The sequence below is a fragment of the Protopterus annectens genome, chromosome 7.part0 (genome assembly GCF_019279795.1).
Source record: "Protopterus annectens isolate FY-2018-M chromosome 7.part0, PAN1.0, whole genome shotgun sequence".
NCBI classification, from domain to species: domain Eukaryota; kingdom Metazoa; phylum Chordata; order Ceratodontiformes; family Protopteridae; genus Protopterus; species Protopterus annectens.
The window spans coordinates 544,916,257-544,943,706 of record NC_056739.1 but is presented as its reverse complement, the minus strand read 5'-3'; the positions used below and the strand labels follow the sequence as shown (position 1 = coordinate 544,943,706).

Sequence of the window (27,450 nt, the reverse complement as noted above, 5' to 3'; positions counted from 1 at the left end):
TACATGGCTCTAACCAATGCAATACACTTCTGCAAAATGGAAAACATCAAAGACATATGGTAGTGCAAAGCCTGCTGCTTCTTCAGCTGTTCTAGATTCCTAATGATGTGTATGGGACATGTTGCCAGCATACAATATATGGGATGAAGCGGATGGCAAACAAAAAGCAAATCTTTTGCCTATGTACTAAAAGTAGACCCTAGATTAGGAGGTGAGAAGTACTACAGACATTTAAAGTGCAGATGACATAACTATGTCACTTTTGTGTATAGTGTGTGGTTAGGCATGCACTGGTAGAAAAAAATGCAAACACTATAGTCCTTAATACAACTGTAGCATGACACGGAACATGGTATTAAAACAGATCTGCTTATATTTCTTGTAATAATCAAAAGAGATCCTTTAGAGGACAAATATTACCCCAAACACCACTTGCTGACACAGAATTCCCCAGTAATGGGTTGTGAAATTAAATGAAGCATCAGAAAGTCAGAGATTCTGTTTCAGGGTGTAGGGGGGGGGGGGCATTAATGCATTGCTACCTCACAGGAATGTCTGCTGGGAAGAATAAATTGACTGATTTGTTAGTATGCTTGGGTGCAGATACCAGCAACCTGGAGATTAAAGCACACAAGTATGAATCTTGTGTTCCACTCAGTATCAATGCTAAAAACCATCTGCTGCTAGTGATGGACAGGTAACATCCTACAAATGATACCAGCTGTGGATGATGGTCTGCTCCTTCTGTAATTATGACCCACTAAGGGCTCTGGAGCTCAGCCAGCTGCCAAGGTGAGTGTCACCTGAGGCTCCTGACGTGGACAAAGGGAAGATGATGATGGTTCTGTAGAGAATTTACAACAAATAATCTGATTAATTCATTTATAGGGAAAGCCAAAAATCCTTGGCAGCACATTAGTCAGTGGTATCATCAGAAAAAAATAAAATAAAAAAGCTTCAAATGTTGTACTTTAAAACTGTGAGATATGTGAAATAACTTCATGATTCAAGCAAAGGTCATGTCTACACACAGACTGGATCTTCATATATTCAACCTAAAATGTACATTAAAAGACTAGTTAGATACAGACCAAAATTAGCCTTACCACAGGAATTAAGTAACTAGCAAGTGGACAGCATGATTGTATGTGCTTGCAGAGACTGATGGCATTATGGGTAACTTGTTTTACTAATCTCAGGGTGGTGCATTGGAACAGTTGCTAACACTGTTCCCTCCCAGCATTTAGATCTCTGGTTTGATTCTTGGCCGAGATTACTTCAGTGTATGTCTGCACGTCCTACTTTTGTCCTAATGGGTTTCAACCTGGTAATCCGATCCCTCCCACATTTCAAACACCTGCCAAGTGTACATTGATAATCCTACAAATTGAGTGCATTTTTTGTATCTGTGCATATCCTACAATGAGATGCCGATGAGTTCAGGAATAGTTTGTCTGACCTGCTTCCATCTGTTTCCCCAATGACCCTGAAATGAACTAAGGAGAGAATTAGTGAAAGATTGAATGAATATATATTTGAATACATTTACATGTTAACAGTATGGTGCAGTATAAATGAAAGAGCACATGCTGTCATCCCTGTCTCTTCAGCTGTACTTGTAAAGTGCCTGTATCTAACTGGAAATGGAAACTGCACCATATGCACTGATAATGCAGTTACTGTGTATAACATGGTTTTCCTTTCATGCTATCCCTGCACTAACAGAGTCACAGCAATAACTACCTCATATGCACTGATAATGCAGTTACTGTGTATAACATGGTTTTCCTTTCATGCTGTCCCTGCACTAACAGAGTCGGAGCAATGCATGATGCACCAGAGCTGAAACCCAATTCTGGAAGCACCTGCACAACAGCCTCAGGCTTTATTGTTTGATAAACACATTAGACATAAACACATAGAAGATTTACAAGTCACTGATGCCTGCCTGGATGTTAAACCTTCCTAGTCAGCCAAAACAAAGACAGATCACATACTACATATCTGCTTACAACAACTGTAAGACAGCAGTTACATGCCAGGAAATTGATGCATGAAACAATTAAATGCAGATCTGGATAAAAGCCACCCTCTAAGATCATTTTCAGAATTTGTTTATTATGCACATTTTACAAGCTGGCCAATTCCTAGACTGCTTCCAGATGTACAAATATTTATTGTAAAATACTGGCTCTCTCCATTTCTCCCCATCTGCTCGTATCCATCGCTATGAGTACATTAGCAAGCTGCTTAACTTCAATTCTAGCTTACAGGCATGGATTAATAACAGTGCTGTTGGCGGTCAGTGGCAGCTCAGATGCTCTGCTTAGGACACACACAAGGGTGCTGCTTAGCCTACTAGACTGTAATGGCAGCGGTTCTCATAGACTGTAGTATAACCACATACTATGTGGGCTCATTCTTTTTTTGCCCCATACAGCAGTCTCCTGGGACATCCAACTCACTCTGTTTAAACGAAAAATATGTTGTCAAGCAAAAGGTCTCACTCCCCATTTCACGGCTCCATTTTTGTTGTGGTGAATCACAAAGCTACCAGCTAGATGTAAAAGTTGCAAACCATGCTATAGTATCCATTTGAAGAAAACATATGTGACTGGGAAAATCCCCCAAAATATAATATACTGGTCTTGGCAGACCTACAATAGGGTTAAAGAAAGAAAGGCCATTTACCAATTTTTATTTATTATTTGTTTACTGGGAAAGTCCAACTGGGCAAGTACCCATTTTCAGCAGAGGCCTGGGAAAAAAGTTTCACATACAAACACATATAACACAGACATGTATATCTGAAAGGTAGAAAGGACTAACTAGGTGCTGGAAGAAAGATGTCTCTATAAAAGTAAAATGAAAGAAAACTGAGGGAGAAGCATGAAAGAAGCAGGATGTAGCTGGTCGAGAAGAGTACGACAGAAATGATGGACCCCACGATGGACAGGGGCCTGGCTCAGGCAGCCTTGAGAAACAATAGGATGTGTGGTATGCAGGAGAATGGGGGAGGTTTGTGGCTCAACATGGAACCCAGAGATGGTAGGGCACAGGCTAGTAAGATGAGAAAGGTCGAAACAGAACTAGAAAAACTGAAGCATCAGGAAGTCAAAAGATACAGTTGAACAGGAAAATGTAAGGGAAAGAAAGACAGAACAGAACATGGACAGAGGTTGTCAGAGAAATACAGGCAAGTGGTAAGGCACACAGTATGATGAAGTAAGAGAGTGGAAGATGCAGCCATGAAAGAAAATACAAGAAAAAGGAAATCAATAAGAAATGCGGATGGATAAGTGCTCACAGCAATGACTTCCCATTGCTGATGTTAAAAATACAAAGGCAAGCATCATGAAGTGGGATATAAGAAGTGTGGATTATCCTGTTCATGGGTAGCTTAAGGATGAGTTAAGAGACTGCAAAATAAACTGAGCAAGCAAATAAACTATCAGAATAAGTCAGGTTTTGACTTCCCAGTTCTACTGACAAATGTCTATGGAAGCTACAAAAATTGACAAGGCCAGAGCAACTACACAGGAATGTGACACACCCATTACCACAAAAGAAGTGGTAATGAGAGGTGCTGCTGGCAGCAGTAATGGTGGTGACAGCAACAAAGGGGAAATTTGAAATGGGGTTGGCAGAAGGGATTAAAAAGCAAAACAGATTTGAAGGAGCACAACAGAAAGGACAGAGAGAGAGAGAGAGAGAGAGACAGACAGACTACAGCAGGCTAACCAAATGTGAGGAGGATTGCAGAAAGCTGAGAAAAAGCAGAGGACCAGCATGAATGCTCTGCATCAATCTTCACACAAGAAAGCATGGGGAAACAGTGGACAGACATCAGGACCGAGAAGGACAATGTACAGAGGGAATTGGTAGCTCTTAGCGGGCGGGCTTGACAACTTCATCATCAATCTCTCTCTCTCTCCAGAGTGTTGTCAGACACCCTAACAGAGATCTGCAAGACATCACTGGCAAGTACCTTGCTAAGGAATAAGGGGATCAGGAAAAATCAAGGGAACAACAGGCCTGTAAGTTTAACAGCAGTGGCAGGGAAAGCATGGAAAGATTCCTGAGGATAAGGTTAAGTAGTACTTCCAGAAGAAAATCTCAAGGGCAGCAACCACAATGATGAGGATGAGACATAGCTTGGATGCGAAGAAGGGAAAGGGAGTGGGATAGGTGTGCAGAAGGGAAAGGGAGGGGAGCTATGCTAAGGTTGCCCAAAAGAGATGGGTAATGGACATGATAAGGGTGCCAGAACAGATGGGTACTGGGCATGGCATCAGTGCTTAGAAGAAATGGCTAGGTGGTAAGACATGGGTGCACTGAAGGGATGGGGAACAGGCATGGCATAATGTACAGAAGAGATAGGGAGGGGGCACCTCAAAGACGGGTGGGGACATGGTAAGGGTGCACATCAGAGATGGGATGTGGCATGGTAGGGGTACACATCAGAGATAGGGGTGGGGCATAGTAAGGGTGCACATCAGAGATGGGAGTGGGGCATGGCAAGGGTGCACATCAGAGATAGGGGGTGGGGCATGTTAAGTATGCACATCATAGATGGGGGTGGAGAATGGTTAGGGTGCACATCAGAGATAGGGGTGGGGCATGGGTGCACATCAGAGATAGGGGTAGGGCATAGCAAAGGTGTAGATCAGAGATGAGGTGGGGACATGGCAAGGGTGTACATCATAGATGGGGTGGGGTGGGGCATGGTAAGGATACACATCAGAAATAGGGGTGGGGTATGGTAAGGGTATACATCAGAGCTATGGGTGGGGCATGGTAAGGGTGCACAACATAGATGAGGTGGGGCATGGTAAGTGTGCACAACAGAGATAGGGGTGGGACATGGTAAGGGTGCACATCAGAGATAGGGGTGGTGGACAGTATGGAGGCACAACATAGGTGGAGTGGGTCATGGCAGGGGTGCATATCAAAGATAGGGGATGTGACAAAAGGAGATACTGACAGCACTGCTAGCTGGAATTTTGGAAATAATTATATGTCATTGGTAAATACTGAAATGATTTATACAAGATGTTTGTGCAAATGTATTAGAACTGTATGTCATGTGTATAGTATATCAAACTGCTTGTCCAGATGTGTGTGTTGAGAGGCATTTGGAGAGTACTGTGTTTGAACTGTAACCACAGTGTACCCTACTGGAAGAGAACAGAAATGTGCATGCACTATTGTAACTGTATAAATGTATATATTTTAACAGTGGAAACTGGAATACAGAAGGTTAACCTCAGTCTAGTAAACGTTAGAAAAATAACAAATTAAATTACTTTATGGCTAGGCCATAAAAGATGGTATCTTTCAGTTTTCACTGCAGCAAGAGACACAATGTCTGTACTAGAAACGTTCTGTATTGTCTTTGGGGTGAACTAATTACTAGTCTTGAAAGCATGAAGGAATGCATTGTTATATGACTTCCAGCATCTGCCAGAAATCTGAGGAGAAGTCCTTGTCTGTATATTTTTACAGGTAGATGCTAAATGGTATCAGTTGCCATCAATGGTTGTTTTGCCTGGGAACTAGGGTCAGGTGACAAGAAGTGATGTCATTCTGCCAGCTATCCCAGCAGTAATATTTTAGATATTAATTTGAGAAGTCTGTTAATGAGACAGAGCATTCTGCATTCTGTCTTGGACCTAACAACAATGAAATGATCCATTCACCACATCTGTCTTGCTCTAATGAAGTAAGTTTTTTAGGGTACAGTAATTCTCTTAGATAATGTCAGGAATATAGTGAAGCTCAATTTAGATATTTTTCTTTATTTGAGACTGTCCTGCAATGTTGTTTTAAATATTTCCTGTGGTTTTGAACTCTAATGTCACTGTGAATATATATTTAATATTATCTTGTTCTTTTATTATTTATTATTAATATATTTAAACCTTTCATTGTGGCTGTGGCTGATCTGTGCACAGATATTTAAGTTTTGAGAGTACTTGCATGTTTATTTGGTGACATTGTGTGGGCCACTCCCAACAGCTTTGCTCTTGGTCAAACTACCATTTGTAATAATATTAATATTAATATTGCGCAGTAAGATTGGACACCCTTTGTTAAGGGCCTTAAGGTAGCCGGCAGAAGGGTTCTGGTGGCAATGAAAACTACCTTATAGTCTGGGCAAAAGGGGGCATAGCTAGTAAACCTGTGCTAACCTTTTCTAGGTGTGTGTGTGTGTGTGTGTGTGTGTGTGTGTGTGTGTGTGTCAGCTACTTGGGCAGGCACTGGTTGGACAGAGAGAATGTTGGAGGACTTGGCTTGGAACCCTGGCTAAGGACTCAACTCTATAGCTGTGCCAGTGAGGAGTCTTACTGGGGATCTGGAGAAAGAGGGAGAAACCAGCCCAGGACTGACTGTGGTCTCTGTGTGCTCTTAAGGGAAACTGCACTTGATGCAGATAGCTGCACCTGGAAATACTGTGTATGTACTTGTCATCTTCCCAGTGTACTTCTCACTGTTACCAGTGGTGAGGATTGAGATTCCTTGATTACAGGTCCAGTGGTGGGGTGTCACAGGGCTGGGGCATGCTAAGGGTACACATCAGAGAAACAAGTAGGGCATGGTAAGGGTGTACATCATAGATGGGGTGGGGCATGGTAAGGGTGCACATCAGAGAAAGGTGTGGGGCATGATAAGGGAGCACATCAAAGATAGGGGTGGGGCATTGTAAGGGTGCACATCAGATATAGGGGTGGGGCATGGTAAGGTTGCACATCAAAGATAGGGGTGGGACATGGTAAGGGTGCAGATCAGAGATATGGGCAGGGCACAGCAAGGGTGCACAACAAAGATGGGATGGGGCATGTTAAGAGTGCACATCAGAGACAGGGACGGGGCATGGTAAGGGTGCACAACACAGATGGGGTGAGGCATGGTAAGGGTGCATATCAGAGAAAGGGGTGGTGCATGGATAGGGTGCACATCAGGGATAGGGTGGGGCATGGTAATGGTGCACATGAGGGATGGGGTGGGGCATGGTAATCGTGCACATCAGAAAAGAGGTGGGGTGCATTGTATAGGTGTATATCACAGATGGGGTGGGGCATGGGAAGGGAGCACATCAGAGATAAGGATGAGGCATGGTAAGGGTGCACATCATAGATGGAGTGGGGCATGGTAAGGGTGTACATCAGAGACAGGGGTGGTAAGGGTGCACATTATAGATGGGGTGAGGCATGGTAAGGTTGCACATCAGAGATAGGGGCAGGGCATGGTAAGGGTGCACAACACAGATGGAATGGGGCATAGTAAAGGTGCACATCAGATAAAGGGGTGGGGCATGGTAAAAGTGCATATCAGATAAAAGGGCGGGGAATGGTAAGGGTGCACATCAGAGAAAGGAGTGGGGCATGATAAGTGTGTACATCAGGGACAGGCTTGTGTATAGTAAGGGTGCACATCAGATATAGGGGTGTGGTATGGTATGGTTGCACATCAGAGATAAGGGTGGGGCATAGTAAGGGTGCACATCAGAGACAGGGGGATGGCATGGTAAGGGTGCACAACACAGATAGGGTGGGGCATGGTAAAGATGCACATCAGATAAAGTGGTGGGGTATGGTAAGGGTGCACATCAAGGATAAGGGTGGGACATGGTAATGGTGCACATCAGAGACGGGGGTGGGGCATGATAAGGGAGCACATCAGAGATGAGGTTGGGGCATGCTAAGGGTAGACATCAGAGATAGATGTGGGGCATGGTAAGGATGCACATCAGGGATAGGGGTGGGGCATGGTAAGGGAGCACATCAGAGATAGGGGTGGGGCATGGTAAGGGACCACATCAGAGACAGGGGTGGGGCATGGTAAGGGTACACATCAGAGATAGGGGTGGGGGTATGGTACGGATGCACTGCATTAGGTCAGGGAGAGGGGAAAATAATGTGCTGACAGGAAGGATATATGAGAAAGAGGAAGCAGAAGAAGCACATTAGAGGGACTGACTACTACTTGGTTCTGTAAAAAGACTTCTTGAGGGACAGGAATGCAGACTCAATGAATGGTGTAGGTAGTGGAGAATGACTACGTGAAGGCAGTTACAGAAGATGTTGCAAAGTGCATTGTCTCCTTCCACCAAGCAAATGTAATGAAATACAACAGAATGGGATGTATTCATCAAATGTTTCTTGTTTTAGGTAGTAGCTATATACCAGTTAATATATTTTATTTTTAGAGTATCTTAACATACACTAGTCAATATGAAACCACATTTTTAATATTCACAGCCCAGTATATGTTCTGTCCACTTGCTACACAAAAGAAGCATAATGCATTCATCATTTATTAATATGTTAAGTAGAGCTACACCAGCCATCATTTTTTTTTTTGCATGAGCTGGAAGATGTAGATAAAATGAGAACATACAAGAGTCACATGGACAGTTACCAAAAGTCAGGGCTAAGCCCCACAGCTGTGACAAAGAGACGTTACTGTCAACAAATACAAATAAAACAAAATAAAACAACCACTACTGAGCTGTTATGCTACTTATCATGTCCTAGAGCAGGTTTTTTGACTTTTAACTAATCTTCTACATATTCTAAAATTCCTAAGATGCTAAAACCCTCTCCCATGTTGCAATCAAATTATATGTCACAAAAAGAACAGATGGTGTGTTTAGAGCATTTAGAAAGGGTATTTATTATATGGCTGCTGACTTTTCTGTTGCATACTGATCAGGAAGCTGTCACACAAGGATTTGATGCCTGTGATTTATGCTTATATTCAGAGAAATGTTTAATATTTCTAAAACAAGCAATATTAGAGGTAAAATACAAAGACACTGATACATAAAAAACAAACACTATATATATATATATATGTATATATATATACACACACACACACACACACACACACACACACACACACACACACACACACACAGAAAACATAGACCTAAATATGAAGAAAACAAGGTTCTTAATGTATTAAACAGCTTTGTGGATATCTACAGCTAACATTTAAAATAATCAGACATAAATCATCACATTTAGTAACATATTCTTTGATTATATTGGTACTTTAAAAGGTTCTCAGAAGTCTGTTGTTTCTACTTACTAATGAGTTTGTCATTGATTAATTTATTTTAACTTTAGGTTCCAATACATTTTGCTCTTCATTTTTAAAGCTAAGATAGAGGATTTGTTTTTGATACAGTTTTGGTAAGACTGTACAGTTACACCTAGACATAGACATAGCACTTGATCTTCACAGTAATAAGGGTTCTGTCTCTGATCCTGATGGAATCCATCCAAATGTTATTAAATGGCTTAAGAAACATGTATTAAACAACCTAGAATGTTCTGTAATAACCCTAACATTAAAAGCAAGGTTTCACAGCAATGAGAGAGGTGCTGAAATGAATCAGAGCTGCAGATCCAGAGATGTAAATCATTACTATGTATGCCAGGGTTCTGTTTATCTAATTATGCATACAGTTTATGTCAGGGTTCTGTTTATCTAATTATATACACAGTATAATTACATTTTTCTAAATGTACAAAACTAGGAATAAGGTCACCTTACCAGAACCTTGTGGTGCCCTGTAAGGTTTGGGGGCTCACACAGCAGCTGAGTCTCAGAAATAGTAATTGCACACGGGGTCTCTCCAATCAAAACTGTGTAGTTCAGCTTCGCACCAGTGGAGGCAGGAGGACACAAGTTTCTTCCCTAATAATACAAAATGTGAAACACATTCAAAGATCAGTGGAAAGGACTATTTTACAGAACTGTCCTGCCAATGAAATATGACTTAAGTAAACAACCAGTGACCATCATTTTCTTACTTCTATTCGGCAGTACAAAAAAAAATACCCACACATAGACTTACAAAAGCCTTTCAAACAACATAACAGATTAAGGAATGTTCCCTCACCGTGCCCATAACCTGGCCTGATACATATCTTTTCAAAAGTAGCTAACTTTTTGCTTCCTGTTACAATGGCTGAATACAGCTTTATGTATGCCACATGCCATCTTGAACTCTCCATTATTTGAGGCTGCTTCATGAATCCACAACTGTGTCTAGGGGAAAAATGCATTCTCAAATTACATTAGTGTCAATTTTCTTTTAGTAACAAACTGTACTTTCTTGTCTTTTTCTTTACTCATGGGTTTACATAGTTTATGATGTCTTCAGGTAACTTCTGATTCCAACACTGGCCTATTATGAATGTTCTCATCTTAACATCCTCAGCTGTCACCACCACTGCAAAGATAATGCTCCAGACCTCTAAATAGCATTTAAGATGGGGTCTCATCCACTGTCACTATAGGATAACAATGCGTTCTCTCTCTTTTACTAGAAAATAACTTTTTCAGCTCAGCCCAGGATCTTACAGCTTTTCTTCTGCCTTTTCACATCACTTTTCCACTAATGTCATAAAAAATAATTGCAAGATGTTGTTTTATGTTTTGCATAAAATTTAAGCCACCACACATTGAAACACTTCAGTGACTTCAATAAATCACATTTAATACTTTCCTTGTAAATTCTTTTATATATCTTTGTGCCACATGAGCTAGACTGCTCTCCTTTATAATGTAATTTGTACTGATGTAAAAGTCACATGTCACAGGTACATTAGCTACCCTATCTCAGTGTACACACAATTTGTCTCTACTAAGTGTCACACGTCATAGGTACATTAGCTACCCTATCCTCAGTGTACACATACTTTGTACTATGTCACATGTCACAGGTACATTAGCTACCGTATCTCAGTGTACACACAATTTGTCTGTACTGTGTCACACTTCACAGGTACATTAGCTATCCTATCTCAGCATACACACAATTTGTCTGTACCAAGTATCACACGTCACATGAAATTAGCTACTGTATCCTCAGTGTACACACAATTTGTCTGTACTGTCACACGTCACAGATACATTAGCTACCCTATCTCAGTGTACACACAATTTGTCTGTATTGTCACACATCACAATTTGTCTGTATTGTCACACATCACAGGTACATTAGCTACCCTATCCTTAGTGTACACACAATTTGTCTGTACCAAGTGTCACACGTCACAGGTACATTAGCTACCCTATCCTCAGTGTACACACAATTTGTCTGAACTAAGTATCACACGTCACAGGTACATTAGCTACCCTATCCTCAGTGTACACACAATTTGTCTGTACTGTCACACATCACAGGTGCATTAGCTACCCTATCCTCAGTGTACACACAATTTGCTGTCACACTGCATATTCTTTTACTGTACTGTTTTGTCATTTTGTCTAATAAAGTCAATTTGGAATACTGCTAGGATAACTGCTAGTTTTCTTTAAAAGTGAAATTAATATTTTAAATAGAAATTGTTGGCTTTTCTGAAAAAACAGTAGAACTATGAACAAGCTGGTGCCTACAGTTTACTAGCATCATTGCCAGACAGAAAAATTAACAGGTTGGAGAGATTAAGGTAGAGGATAATGGGAGCACTGACTTTAATCAAAGGTACTGCAAATTCCAAATAATTAAATCAGTTTTAAAAAGCTTTGCATCTTAAGAAAACAACTATTTTCACAAATATAAAACAAGTATAAGACTTCCACTGCTTTCAGGTGACAAAAAAATCCCTCTGTTTGCTACTGCCATTTTTGCCAGGAATTGTGTTTGTTGCCAACATTACTTAAAGCAAGTTGAAGAGATTTATCAAGGTTGCCTACAGCCAGCAAATGCTGAGATGTTTATATGCACATACCAATCCAACCTGTGCTGACAAATATATAACTGCATAGCAAAATATTGTAACATATATATATATATATATATATATATATATATATATATATATATATATATATATATTTATACAAGGAACAATACATACAACTGTACTTTTTATGAATAACGTAAAAGTAAAAAGCAAAGTTATACAAAATATTTAGGAGGTTTTAACCCAATTTTACATTCTGGATGAGTTCTGTGTTGTAACGGTTCAGTTTATACCTACTGCAATCCAAATACTAGCAGAAGCATGTTATCTTTTCTCAAAATGAACATTAACATAAGGGTTCACAGCTTTAAATGACAGTGCTGAGTATTTACTGAAGATTTGTTTTAAATTTAAGGCACAATGCCTGAGATTGCTTTTACTTTCAAAGTAATCAGTCAGGAAGCATTAGAACGTTCTCTTTAAACATTGTACTTTTGACTTTGGGACAGAAACAAACAGCTCTGGGTCCCCTGGACAGTTTCTATCTTAGTGATTGATTTGTTCAGATATACTAAGGGATTTGTGGATTTCTTGTTTGTGTCACGGACCTTTTTGCTGCTGCCTTTGGGCTTCTATCCCTCATGTGACAAGTCAAACAATAAGGCCGTGACAAATGTGACCACAGGCACTGCCAGGGTCATTACCTTGTAGGTCAATAGAATCTTTGCTCTGAGCTAATCAATAATTCCAAACAATACCACATTTCTTAAGAAAAGAGTTCCTGTAATGTGAATGTTTTTTTTTTCTTGTAACATTTTAAATTAACCATTTATTTACATGTTTGACTAACAAGCTAGTGAGATGGTAGAAACTAAAATGATGGTCACAGAATTATCTGTCGTGATTAGACAACAACACGGGGCACCTGATAAAATAACATGGGGGGAGGACAAGGTGATGGCACTTTATTAGTATAGAAACTGATACAAAAAGCAGCATTCTTTCCTGGTAACTAACCACCCGTTTCTCAAAAGGAAGATCTGTCATGGTAACAAACAACATTGAAATTACCACAACCTACATTTATTACAATCTCTCTATTGCTTAAATTCTGCTAACCATATTGTTACTGTTTTTCTTTTCAATGGATGTAAAGTAATGTATAATTCATGTAATTTGGTATCAATATTTCTTATTTTTCTTATCAGGTTACACAAGTCTGCTAAGCACAGTGCACATAGTTAGCAAAACAAGTCTCCAAAGTTGTTTTTGCTTTTTCTTTTAATACCACAGTCAAAATTTCAGAATGTGCCACAGAATATATTAAATGAAATAGTAGTTTTGGCGAACTATGAATTAATTTTGTGTATTTATATCAGACTAGGTGTGTTTGAGTATGAGTGTGTGTGTGTGTGTGTATATATACACATATTTGTATGGTTATGTGTTTACACGTACACATATATTCCCTTCTTTTGTATGTATATGTATCTTTTGTGTGAGTGTGTGTGTGTGTGTGTGTGTGTGTGTGTGTGTGTGTGTGTGTGTGTGTGTGTGTGTGTGTGTGTGTGTGTGTGTGTGTGTGTATATGTGTGTATATATATATATATATATATATATATATATATATATATATATATATATATATATATATATATATATATATATATATATATATATACACACATATATATGTATGTGTGTGTGTGTGTGTGTGAGTCCATATATCAAAAATTATAAAACAAGTGGCTCATGATCAAGTACTAATGCTTGATCATCAGCCAATTAAAAAAAGAGAAAAAGCACTTCTGCACCCCACACCCCCTGCTAATTATACAGACCAACTCCATGATCACACTACAGTGGGGAAAGAGCAAATTTCCCAATACCCAATGTACCACAATCTCTCACAGAACTAAATAGCCACTACATGTGATTAGCTCATTTTTGATCACACACAGTGACTTTTTTTCCAGGTCAATAAAAAAAGAAACACACACACACACACACACACACACACACACACACACACACATATATATATAGATGTATGTATATATGTATATATGTCCCAGGCACTGGATTGACAAGACAATGCCCCAACACCCAGTAGAGCAACTCCATTTTGTCGCTACAGATAGGTGGTAAATAGGTGGGTGAGATCAACAGTCCCTGAGTAGGGGAATATTTCCTTTTCCAAGGGACTGTGCGATCTTGGACTTGGTATATACAATTAGCAGGGTGAGGGCTTGACCCCCCCCCTGCAAAAAAACCCTTGCCATTGGTTTAGTTTACTCTGGGATCATCCCCAGAGCATATGCAATGGCTTTGACATTAGGATGTTGATCTACTGAGTGTCAGGGTACTTTCCATTCAATCCATTGCCCTACACACACACACACACACACACATATATATATATGTGTGTGTGTGTGTGTGTGTGTGTGTGTGTGCGATGATGTGAGGTATTGTCAGCTGTGCCACGAAAAGTAGGGCTGTGTATGTGTAACATATGCCAGCATAACTAGCTTGAATTTTGTAAAGAATTACATCTCATTCATATATTAAACTGATTTGTACAGATGCTCGTGTTGAAAATTGTCTTTGTAAAGCTGCTTGTGTTAAAAATGTACCAATAGTGTGCTGTGCTGGACAGAAAAAGAAATATACATGCATGATTGTAACTGCTTCAATGTATATGTTTTAACTGGAAGAGAAGAGGTTAATCTCAAACTTTGAAAATAGTTTGAAATTAAATTACTTGGCTTCGGCCGTAAAGATTGTATCTTACAGTTCTCAATGTAGCCAGAGACAAAACATCTGTACTAGAAAGCTTCCTGCAAAAAATAAAAAATAAAAAAAATAAAAAATTGTCATTGGGGTGAACTAATTGCTACTCTGGAAGGGTGGAGGTTTGAAATGTGTTAGGTGTGAAAACAGTTTACATACAAATCTTTTAAGAAAATGTAAATATGCTTTGCATACACAAATCAACAGTAGAATGCTATTTACAATATTTACAAGGTTGGGCTGTGTGAGGGTAGCTGTAGAAGTTGTTGAGAGCTTAGAAAGAAGCTATAACATTGTTGAGAGCTTAGAAAGGCTCATAGGAAGATAACTATGAGAGTTGTAGAGCTTGGGAACCAGAGAGAGAACCCCCTTGGATTAGGTTGGGTGAAGGCAGGTACATTTCCATTTAGTGGACAGGTGTTTGAATAGTTGCGTTTTGAAGTTTTCTAAGTTTGGTATGGTTCTTAGCGTGGAGGGAAGGGAATTCCATTTTTTGCCTAGTGAGAAAGATAGGAGATGTTGGCCAGCAGGACGTTTAGGTTTATGTATCGTAAATAAGTTCTGATTTTCAGATCTGAGAGCTCTGTTGGGTGAATAAGGGGGAAGGATGTTAGAGCGGGACATTTTGTTGGGTGAAATATGAGTCTATGTGCAGTAGTGAGTTGGAGATAGTCTAGGTAGTTTGGGAGTTCAAGCCAATTCTGGGATTGTAGGTTAAGGCAGTGATGGTGGTATTTTTAGATTTAGAGGCAAATTTAGAGATTTTGTTGTAGCAGTTTTGTAGTTTAGAGATGATAGAGGAGGACAGGTTGGTTAGGAGAGGGGCGCCGTATAATAAGGAAGGAAGAAGATAAGTCGAGGCCAGAGTTTGCCTGGTAGAGTTGGAGAGAAAGCGATTATTCCTATACAGCACACCTAGCTTTTGGTGGGTTTTCTTAATATTTTGTTGAATATGAATATCAAACTTGAGGTATTCATCAACAGTAGTGCCAAGTAGTTTGGCAGAGGGGACCACTTCTATAGGTGAGTTGGTTTGACTATAGACTTTGAAGTTGTTTTTATCGTAGGAGAGGATCTTTGTGGGAGGGAATAGTAGAATCTTTGATTTATTTGCATTGCGAGAGAGGTTGTTTTGGTGCATCCAGTTTTCAGTTGTTGAGAAGGCTGTTTGGGTTTTAGTCAGCAATTCAGAGAGGTTTGAGGCAGAGCAGACTAAGGTTGAATCGTCCGTGTATTGAATGATTTTAGCATCAGGAATAGCAGTATGAAAGTTATTGATGAAGATGTTAAAAAGCATTGGCCCAAGGATGGATCCCTGTGGTACGCCAGTTGGGGTAGATAGGAAGGAAGAGATGGAGTTCTTCCATTTGACTGCCTGTGATCTGTCTGATAGATAGCTGGAGAACCAGGATAAAGCATTATGTGAAAGAATAAGGTTTGAGAGATGACAGAGAAGGTGTTTGCGGGAAACAGTATCAAAGACTTTGGACAGATCGAGTAAAACAGTAGAAACTAAGTGTCCAGAATCTCGGGCTTGATTGACAGTTTCTAGGAAAGAGAGTAGAGCGGTTATTGTGCTATGGCCTAGACGGAAGCCGTGCTGGGTAGGAGTGAGAAGATTGTTTTGGGTCAGGAAAGGCATAAGTTGGAGGTGGATGCATTTTTCTAGGATTTTGGAGATTGGTGAGAGCAAAGCAATGGGGAGAAAGTTTGAGATGCTGGTATTTTTGCCTCCTTTAGGAAGAGGAAGAATATAAGCTGAGTGCCAGAGTTTGGGGACGTATGATTCTTTTATGGATCGGTTGATAATGATGCTGATTGGGAGAGCAATACCATCAGCACACTTTAGGAAGGAAGAGGGAATACTGTCGGGGGTGTTAGAGCAAGGTTTAAGTTTGGACAAAAGTTTTTTTATAAAGTTAGTGGAGATGGGTTTGAGTTCAAACAGATGAGGTGAGTTAGAAGAGGGAGAGTGTAGAGAAGTTGGGTTATTATTGGGAAATGTCTTGGTGTGGGTGGTAATAGTTTCTATGAAAAATGAGTTAAATTCAGGGCCTAGTTCGAGGTCAGATTTACTTGGGTCAGAACAGAGATTATTCTTGGAGCCTGGACTGAGGAGTGAGTTTATTGAGTTCCAGAATTTCTTGGGGTTTTTATTGTTGTTGGACTGAAGTTTAATATAGTAGGATTTTTTGTCTTTGGTGATTAGTCGTTTTGCACCACTGCGGAGCTGTTTATATTGGAGCAAGGTATTGTCCAGTTTATTGTTTTGGTAAAGCTTCCATAGTTTGTTTCTGTGGTGCATAATCTGTTTTGTCTCTTTGGATAGCCAAGAAGCAGTTTTAGTTTTTATCCTTTTGTTTCTTAGTGGAGCTAGTGAGTTTAAAGTATCAAGGAAGACAGAGATGAAGTATTCTATAGCCTTGTCAAGCAGAAGGATGTTTAGAATTTGCCAGTTCATTTGTTTGAATGTATTTGAGAAAGTAGTTGGGTTGAAGCTACTGAGGTTATGAGTTTGAATGTATTGATGCTGGTATGGGGAGGAATTAGTTGAGCGATGCATGAAGGCTGAAAGGTGGTCGCTAAAGTTATCAGGAATTGTGCCAGAAATGGTTATTTTATTTGGATATGAGACTAGGATCCAATCTATAGTGGATCTGGGAGGGTTTATTTTGTTAGGTCGAGTGATGGAGAGGATTATTTGAGTGAAGTTATAGAGGTTAACGAATAGGGAGGGAGAGGGGCAACTGATTTTATTTCAGTCAATATTCACATCACCAAGGATATAAGTTTCATAGTTAATTTCAGTAGAGTCCCATAAAAGAATATTTTCGAGTATAGAGATATTGTTACCAGGTGAGATATATAGGGAAATGATGCAGATATTTTTATGTTTATTTAGTTTTAGAATTCCAGCAGTTAGTTCAGTGTTCTGGAATTGAGGAATTCGAATTTGGAGGGGAATTACGGTAAGAAGGTTGGAGTAGACTATGGCGGTACCTCCACCTTTTTTATTTAGTCAGTCATTTCTGAGACAATGAAATCCTGGGGGCAGAATCTCAGAGTCGGAGATAAAGGGCTTGAGCCAGGTTTCGGAGATGGCTAACATATCTGGTTGGTTATGGCTTAACCAAGCTTGAAATTGGTGTACTTTGTTGTTTAGCATTTGTGCATTAATTGTAAAAATCTTTAGGGTGTTGAGATAGGAGGAAGAGGGTAAGGGATGAGTGTTGTTAACAATGGATGTGGGACCAAGGTTAGGATGGATATCACCAGCTTGGATTAGGCTGTTAAATGAGATATCCTTTAGCCATATTGGTCTGTCAGGCATGGATTTTGGTAGATTGTAGATTGGAGTAGGTGACAGTGCCTTGACTTTAGAGGAGAAGAGTTTAGGGTGGAATAGGTGCAGAGGGTTGGGCTGAATGAGAGAAGAGGAGATAGAGTGGAAATGGGAGTAAGAGTGCGGGAGAAGTTGGGTTTGCATGGTAGTTGTCTTTGTAGGTGGTATTGGACAAGCATAGGGGGAATATGAGGTAGCATAGTATAAGGGAAGTAGGAACAGAAAGAGGAGGCTGGGGGACTGGAGGGTGTGGTAACTTGAGGAGAGCATGTTGGAGCAAAGAGAGAGTGGTATGAGTGGTTAGGAAAATAGAGAAGGCTATGAAGAAGAAAGGGTTTAAAAGTGATGGCGGTATTCTAGAGATTTAAGGAAAAGAGAAGGGGACTATAATTATTGGGTGGAGTACAAATTACAGAGTTTAAGAAGGATGGCTATAGGTGGGAGGAGTAATGAGGGGGAGCTGGTACTGAGTAATTAGGCTGAGGGGGTAGGGTAAGCTAGGAATAAAGCTAGGAGTACTGGGGGCGGGTAGGGGAGTGGAATGAGCCTGTAGGGCGAACAGAGTGGTAAAGAAAACTAGAGGTGAGTATGGCAGAAAAAGTATCAGCAAAGAGGAGTTTAAAGGCTATAGTTGGAAGGTATGAGCTAAACATTTCCAGCCAGAAAATGAAGGCTGCCTTTACAGAGGGTGGTTTATCAGGGAAGGAGAAGATATGTACAGTCCAAGGATATTAACTCACAACCGTTTATGAAAAAATAAAACTTGTTGGGATTATAAAGAATAAGACTGCGGTGGTGGTGCTGCGGTAGCGTTGTCGCCTCACAGTTAGACGTTGCCCGTTCGATTCTCAGTTAGAGCGTCTTCTGTTTAGCGACATGCATGAATGGGCGTTCCTTCGTTGAAGGTTGTGCGTTAGGCCTGGCAAGCCAGTACGTAAAAATCTACTGCCAATCATTAGCGGACCGAAGTTCCGCTGTGGCAACCCCTAACCGGGAAAAGCCGAAATTCACAAACACAAACAATCTAGGATTTATATTGGTAGATGCTGCCTCCTAATGGTAGAAGGAGATAGCAAACAGCAGGGATAGTTGGACCAGTCTTAGGTTTAAATATATTCTAGGGTAGTGATAACAGAAGGGGGAGAGGGCAAACAGTCTGCGGTAGGCTGCTAGAACGCGCACACGGGAGGGCAGACTAACTCTATAGATAGTACATCCAAGTCTACATTTACTTAGTGTTAAGCAACATACATTTACACAGTCTTGTTGGGGAGGTGTCTTATCAGTAGTAGTTTTCTAAGTACCAGGCAAGCTGGCCAATTCAGGGTGTCTTCAGGTGATGGCCGGAGTTATTCCTTTTGCGTTTAAAGCAGGGAGGGAACACCCAGGATGGATTACTGTAAAGGAGAGGGAGACAACACTGAGTTAGTTAATATTGCAGATGTAGAGGGGAAAGGTAGAAAGTAAGGGATGTTTAGAGAAGAAAGGAGGGTGTAACAAAGCACAGTAGTAGAGAGAGAGGCTATGGTTAGATGAGACTGGAAAAAGTAAGTAGAGGAAGATTAGGTTTAGGGGATTAACAATGGAAAGCAGCAGACATTAGGCTATGAACAATATAAGTTAGGCAATATAGGCTCCATTAAATAAAACAAAATATTCATTCAGCAGTTCAGCATGTTATCAGTGACCCTAGTCCATTTGAAAGGACAGGGTTATACAGCAGTAGAGCCAAATAAAAGCAGCAGAAAGCAAGGGGTAAATGTTCTTTTATTATTTATTATTACATATATTTAAACTTTTCATTGTGGCTGGTCTTTTAGAGAATATTTTAATCTCTGAGAGTACATATATATATATATATATATATATATATATATATATATATATATATATATATATATTTGGTGACAGCACTGGCCACTCCTGAAAGCCTTACCGCATCTGTTAAACACTACCATATGTATTAACATTAATTTCACTCGGTATAATTGGGCACCCTTGCAAGAGCCTTACAGTAGCTGGCTTTGGAGTGTCTGGTGGAGGTGTAACTACCTTGTATTCTGGGAAGAAGAGGGCAGAGTTAGTAAATCTGTGCCATCCTTTCCCAGGTGTGTGTATGTATGTGTGTGTGTGTGTGTGTGTGTGTGTGTGTGTGTGTGTGTGTGTGTGTGTGTGTGTGTGTGTGTGTGTGTGTGTGCGTGTGTGTGTGTGTGAAAATCAAATCTCAAAGAGTGTGTGCATCAGCTGCTTGGAGCAGGGGCACAAAGCACTGGTTTCACACAGAGAGTTGTGCAGAACTTGGCTTGGACACTCAGCTGAGGTCTCAACTCTATAGCTGAGTCAGTCAGGAGTCTTATTTGAATCCTGGAGGGAGACAGATAAAGAAACCCAGACCCCAGATTGAGTGTGTTCCCCGTGTGCTCTTAAGGGAAATTGTGCTTGATGCAGAGAGCTGCATCTGGAAATATTAGGAATATCCATTTTTGTTCCAAGTGAATGTCCCTCTCTAATGTATGTCAGTGGTGAGGATTTAGGCTCCTTGATTACTGACCCAGATATATATATATATATATATATATATATATGTGGGTGTGTGTGTGTGTGTGTGTGTATGTATATAAGAAAGATACAAACAACCTGTAAACAGCAAGGCAACACACACACACACACACACACACACACACACACACACACACACACACACACACACACACACACGTATATATATACAGATAGATAGATAGATAGATAGATATAGAGAGAGAGAGACACTGCACAGAATGTCAGCACTCCAGAAATCTCTGCACAAGAGAATGTACTGCTCCCATATTCATATTAGTTGCTGCCTATAGTCTTGCTACATAAAAAAAAAATTCAACTCATTTAAGGTAGCATTATGTAAAACTTTGTCCTAATATTTTATTTTGCCCCTACAGAAACCTGCCTCATGACTGCTCATTGGCTCATATTTGTATCAGTTAGACAGGAATTTGCAGGGAAGGTGAGAACAGTTTCAACTGTTGGTGCCAGGGAATCCCCATCAGCTCTCTGTTGGTGGCAGTCCGATGGTAGGATGTGGGCCTGGTTATTGGTGCTATGATGTGGCCTACCCTCTACCTCTAGGAGTACCCTTCGCCTCTGAGCTCCATTTATTTATTTAAGGTTTATTTACCAGGCTAGTGTACTGGTGTTTGATCCATTTCAGCTACCCCCTCCCCCCGAGCCAACTGGCACAAAACAAATTCACATAGCGATCCAACAAAATGCATAAACATTTTATCATACACATAGAGAGTTAACAGCTGAAGTAAGCACAGTAAGAATCACATATGAGTGTTAATACAATGTTACAATCAGTGACCAACATACTGTATCCTATTACTGTTGCCTTCTGAGAGGAAACGTCTCTGCATGCCATGTTCCCCTCAGCTTACAGTGTGATGCACGTGGGACAGCATGGGCTTGGCAGTTTCAGTCTCCACTGGCTTTAACACACACACACACACAGACACACACACACACACACACACACACACCTGTGTGGCAAGCCAGAACCACGTCCATCTCCCCAGGATGAGGACACTAGCAGCAATTGCTAGTGCCAGTCCTCCACAAACAGTCTCTACAAGCCCCAGGGTCACTTTCCAAACGTGGGTCATCTGCTGTGATGTATCTGGGCTTTATCCCTTTATACCAAGGAGGTGGTCTTGTCCTAATATTTTCATGCCCTGAATGTTCCCTGCCAACCATGAACCATTACTCAGGCTCTCAGCAGTATAACTTACAACAACAATGACAACAAAAATCTAGCACTGAATATCAGCAAGACAAAGGAGTTGATTTTTGCTTTTAGAAGATCTCAAGTACCACACAAACCTTTAGTGACAAAGGGATGACAGTGGAAAGGTTCAAGGGTGTTCATATCACGGAGAACTTATCCAAAAAAATACCAAGCTTCATACTTCAGACCATTTATAGGGGCACCATTGAAAGTGTCCTGACCAACAGAATTACAGTCTGGTATGGGAGCTGTAACAATCAGGATCGGAATGCTCTCAAGAGAGTTGTAAGGTCGGCAGAAAGAGTCATTGGCACCTCCCTTACACCTCTGGATGATCTACATAAATGTCGGTACATCGACAGGGCCAAAAAGGTTTCCAGTGATCCAATGCATCCTGCCAATGGTCTGTACACTCATCTCTCCTCAGGCAGGAGATACAGAAGCCTGCACTGTAAGACCACCAGACTAAATAACAGTTTCTTTCCACTCTTCATTAGACTGTTGAACTCTTGGGAAAATGAACCATGATTCTGTCGAAACTCTCAACCACTTCTGTTACATAACTAGCCAATCAAGTGGCTTATTTTATGGATGGGTAATAACCAAGTGCAATACTAAGGTAGCTCATCTACCACACTGAAGGACTATAAAGTGGAATATACAAACTGTGCAATAATTCAGTCTAATCATAGATATGCTGCTATTGTTTCAATTTTACTTTGACAATATTACCGTAGCATTGTCGCCTCACAGTAAGACGCTGTCCGGTTAGATTCTCAGCTAGAGCGTCTTCTGCGTGGAGAGATGCGTGAATGGGTGTACCTTCATTGAAGGTTGTGCATCAGGCCTGGCAAGCCGGTACGTAAAAATCAACTGCCAATCATTAGCGGACCGGTGTTCCGCTGTGGCGACCCCTAATCGGGAAAAGCCGAAAGACACAAACAAATTGTTCCTTGTCTTCCTTGTCTCCTGTTCTGGGATGGGTGTGGGTCACTGTTGTCCTACTTTATTTACTAACTGCTACTCATTAAAATTCTACTGTGATATTATATTATTTTTTTCTCTGTCTAAATGTAAATATTCTTTCCTACACTGAGAACGAAGCATTGTAATTTCGTTCAGCTACACTGCTGTGTAGTTCTGAATGATTTTGACTTGACTTTAAGGGATACGAGTGGGTCTACCATGCAAACAGGGGTCTTTTTTTCTATTTACACTAAAGCAATCCACTCCAAAATGGTTTCAGAATTACCACAACACAAAATACCGGTGAATAAAAAATAACTAGAATATTGGAAAGGTGCAATATATTTTCATGCAGGTTTCAAATAAAATAAAAGTAAGCTGTCTGGATACAGTAAGATTAATAACATTTTGTTCAGACTTAACTGCCCTTAACACATAACATGACAGTGGCATTCTTCCTACAAATGTGTATTTTTATGGTTCCCTTCCTGCTACACATCTCTGTGTTCATTTCATTCACATGACTTCTGGCAGAGCTGCAACCACTGAGAGACCATATGCACCAACTTTCCTGCCAATCAGATGAGTGGAAAAGCTACTGTCTGCAGTTCTTGCAGTGTAGATGAAAAGTGCTCAGCTGAACCCTAAACACCACACAATTTCATGACTAACACTTTCATCAGTATAGAGCCCTTTCTTTATCCAGTTGTAACAATGCAGACATTTAAATTCCATACGTCTTTCTGTTTATTTCTAGAGCTCCAGTTACACCCCCCCCAAAAAGAAAAGGAAATGCATAAACTATAATATTCTAATGTTGGACATATTTTCCTGTTCTGAAATTTCAGCCAGAAAGACTTTTAGGAAGCTTTATTTTTTCGTAGTTTTACTGAATAAGAATATAGCAAATAAACAAAGGAGGGTATATAATAAAATGGATAAAACAAATCAACAATGTGAACTTGGACTCTCTATAATGAAGTGCCTCATTTTAATAAAACCAAAGCTAAAATGTATTAAAAAAACTTTCAAAAAGCCTTTTATAAAAGAATAAATCATGAAACAGTGTGTGTATGTGTTTGTATATCTATGGTTGCATTTTATACATACCAGTGCAATGAAATGCTTACTAATTGGGAACATGAAATCTCAATCTTGGGAAAGAAAACCTCTCAAATCAAGAGCACATAACAGATATAATTTTATATTTTATTCACTGCACAGGACGGACTTGATGGCTTCTCCATCTGAACAAATCGGGCATGCATTCTGTGGTGGTGGTGGGGTGGGAGTGGCCTATGCTAGAGTCCTGTGGCCTATTCTATCCTGCCTGGATATCACATTTGGTACATTCATTCTCCCATGATGAAAGTGAGGTGGTATTGATCAGGTCATTTGGAGTTACCTACATCTGCTGTTGAGCATTCTAGTCCCTCATGGTAGCTCTTTTGAGCTCCAACACTGCTGTATGGATGCACACTGGCTTTTCCTGGTTAGGGGTTGCAACAGCGGAACTCCATTCCGCTAATGATTGGCAGTAGATTTTTACGGTGCCAAGGTGCCAGCTCGACACCCAACCTTCAACGAAGGCACGCCCATTCACGCATGTCTTTCGAATGCCACTCGACCGCAGGGAGGACATGCAGACTCCACACAGAAGGTGCTCCAGCCAAGAATTGAACGGGAGAACCTCTTGCTGTGAGGTGACAATGCTACCGCTGTCCCACAGCGGTGAAATCCTATAAAATAAGCTTACAAAATACAAATATTTCATTTGCTGCTGTGCAGTCTGTCAAATTAGTGTCTGAGAGAAGGTGAAATCAGCTTCATGTGCAGTAACAAGAAAATTTGGAATGCACAGCAGATAATTCCAAGTTATTTCTTGAGAAAAAAACAATAACATTGCATCTCTGGGAGAAAAAATTGATAATAATAGCACAAACTTTTGGAGGACTGGACTGCTGAATGTACTTTTTTGATAAATTAAGTTTTTTAAAACCTTTACATCATGCCTCTCAACTGGCAGTCTTATGAAGATATACAGATGATGCTATGCATTATTTATGACAAACAGGATACATCTGAAAATTAAACAAAACTAGCAGAAAGATGCCAATAGTTTTAAGACACTTGGTAAAACCTACCTTTAATATGATAGGAGATCCAGGTTTCTGCTCCAGAATGCCACTTGGGCTGAGAGGCTCAAAGGTGGGGTTTGGATAGTACACAAAGGAATGGGTACTATAAAGCAGCAAGGACTGTACATTGTTGAAAATGAAGCCAAATTCTTCTGGATGTTCAACACCATCTATGCCAGGTTGATACTCTGATATTAGTGATGGGGCCATGCAGGTAAGCGTGGTAGAATTTATAGCCCTGCATATCTGAAAAGAAAGAAAGAAAGAAGCAGTTACTGTCAGTACAGACTCATAACAGTTCAAAGGTTATGCTATGCTTAATAACAAGTGTGACTCTGAAAGATGTGTGCCACCTGGCTCTTCACCCCGAATTTTCCACATCACCAGCAATATAAATTATACTTATATTTGTATAAACATGAGCACAGTTTCGAGTAAAGATGAAAAATGTCTGTATGCTCACATTTACACTTTTAAAAAGTTTATTAGCTGAGTAATAGGACTGTTTTCAGACTCACTTCACAAATGCCATTGGCTTCATTAACCATTGACACTGTGACCCCACCCCCCCCACCCCCATGTATCATACTCACTTTGGCCAGCCTGAACACCTTATTTCAAGCAGGACAGTACTATATTTCATTAACTTTGATTAATAGCAGGAGGCAACAAGCCTAGTACATTCAAAATTCTGCCTCCCCAACTTTCTGTTCCTTTCTCCTCTTTCTCAACTCTTCCCTACCTGACCATTTTGATCTTAAATACCTCAATAGATTCCATTTCCATACATTCTGGAAGTCCAGCCTAGAGCTCCCTAACCCTATCTATAAAGGAGTAGAAAGACTACTTGTCTATCCCTAATATTTTCTGACTGTACCTCCTTCCCCTCTCCTAACCTGCCTGTATAGGATGACCACTTTACACAAATATTCACTTATCACAGGACTATCTCAACTGTCCATGTGAATGACCACTATGTAAAAGTAGTCTGTCAGTATAAGTGTACATGACTAGTTTAGGAGTACCACTTTGATCCTCATAGCCATTCAGAGGAAGACATCATCTCATGCGCCCCACCAGCACTACCCTGACGTGTGCCATCCAGCTGCCTGAGAGATGCTGGAATTTCCTACAGTATAAAATGGATCTTATTTCCATCAGTAACTCTAAAGAACATGTATAATTCATCAGACTTAATTGCAGGTATCACATCTGTCAGCCCTTCTTCCATGCCAGTGGTGTTCATTTGTACTTTTTAAAAACAAAACTGAACCAGTGTTCAGGGTGAACAGTCTACATAAGTTGCACAAAAAAGCAAATGTCTAGTAAATAACAATTCTATGAAGTGGCAATTTGAATTACATAAACTTAATCTGATGTATCAATATGTTTGGCACAAGAAATTACTTAATGACATGAAGGGATCAAATGTGATATCAAAAGAAAAGGAAGGATACACTGATTTTTGTCTTTTCTCAGAAAACAGGTAACTTGTTGGAAGGTAGTTCTGATTTTAGTAACCAAGGGTTTAAAAAAAAAGATTTCTGCTTGATATACTCCATGTTTGCTCTGCAAAATAACCCTACAGGCAATCAGATACAGAAACTCCTGTTATCAGTTTCAGACTTAATCCAAAGACACAAACATTTCTAATCTGAGAGACAGGCAGCCTGAAGCAATTACCGAGTAACTGGACTGGGTTCAAGCAGATGTCACTGTCGACATTTGTTTCAGGTTCTCTGTAATCCTCTGTTATTTTCAGAAATTATACATGCTTGTAGTACTAGCCACTGTCTTTTCCAAGTGGGATTCAATAACAAATATCGATAATAATTTATTTTCTTTTTTTTTCTTTTTAGAAGCCAAGAAATTTAAAAAGCGGGTGGGGATACCAGAGGGCAAATAGATGAAAGACTTCATAAGGCTTCATTTAAAATTTCCCATAATGCCATTCTGAATCTATAAATAAAACTTTTACAGCACACAGTACATTTCCTCCAGGGTAATCAGGGGAGTGTGGTAATATTATAACAAATAAAATCAATAATTCTTTCAGTCTGCAGCTGTACTAATGTATGTTTTAGGGCCTAGGCAGCCACATTTTTCATCTCAGTGTTTCTTTCTTTCAGGGAAAACATTAACGAGATCAGAAATGTCTGCATTGCCCTTTTACAGCCAAATGTTTAGATGCCTGGATAGCTCAGAAAAAAATATTATAATATTTACAGACACTGGAGCAGAAATAACAGAGCAACTAACAATAACAAAACAAGCGCTAGTAAATGAAAAAAAAAAATCAACATCACTGCAATCTGTTTGCTGCATATTGTAGAGATATGAGTAACTGTAAATGACAAAATTAAAAAAAATATATTAGCTGATGTGCTTTCTAACAATCCTGAGAAAATCATTATGATAGGGCTTGTTTAACACTGTCTGAGAAGCAGACTACAAAAACAATGCATATACAAACAGCCTAGTTCCCTTCTTCTTCTTCTTTCGGCTTTTCCCGGTTAGGGGTCGCCACAGCAGATCACCTGTCCGCTAATGATTGGCAGTGGAGTTTTACAGTGTCAAGTTGCCAGCCCGGCACCCAACCTTCCACAGAAGGCACACAGTCACACCTAGGGCCAGTTTAGAGTATCCAATCCACCTACACCATGTCTTAGGGATGTGGGAGGAAACCAGAGAACCCGGAGAAAACCCACGCGACCACAGGGAGGACAT

At 40.1% G+C, this 27,450-nt stretch overlaps 1 protein-coding gene across 1 annotated transcript in view; it reads right to left on the bottom strand.

Moving 5' to 3' along the window:
- The window catches only part of PLXNA2 (plexin A2), a 1,613,917-nt gene that overhangs the window by 330,678 nt on the left and 1,255,789 nt on the right, over window positions 1–27,450 (bottom strand). Inside the window, exons 18-19 of the mRNA XM_044077136.1 lie at window positions 24,730–24,969; window positions 9,565–9,708 (exon numbers count right to left, since the gene is read on the bottom strand). Coding sequence (XP_043933071.1) covers window positions 9,565–9,708; window positions 24,730–24,969 — 384 coding nt within the window. The remainder of the gene's footprint in view (window positions 1–9,564; window positions 9,709–24,729; window positions 24,970–27,450) is intronic.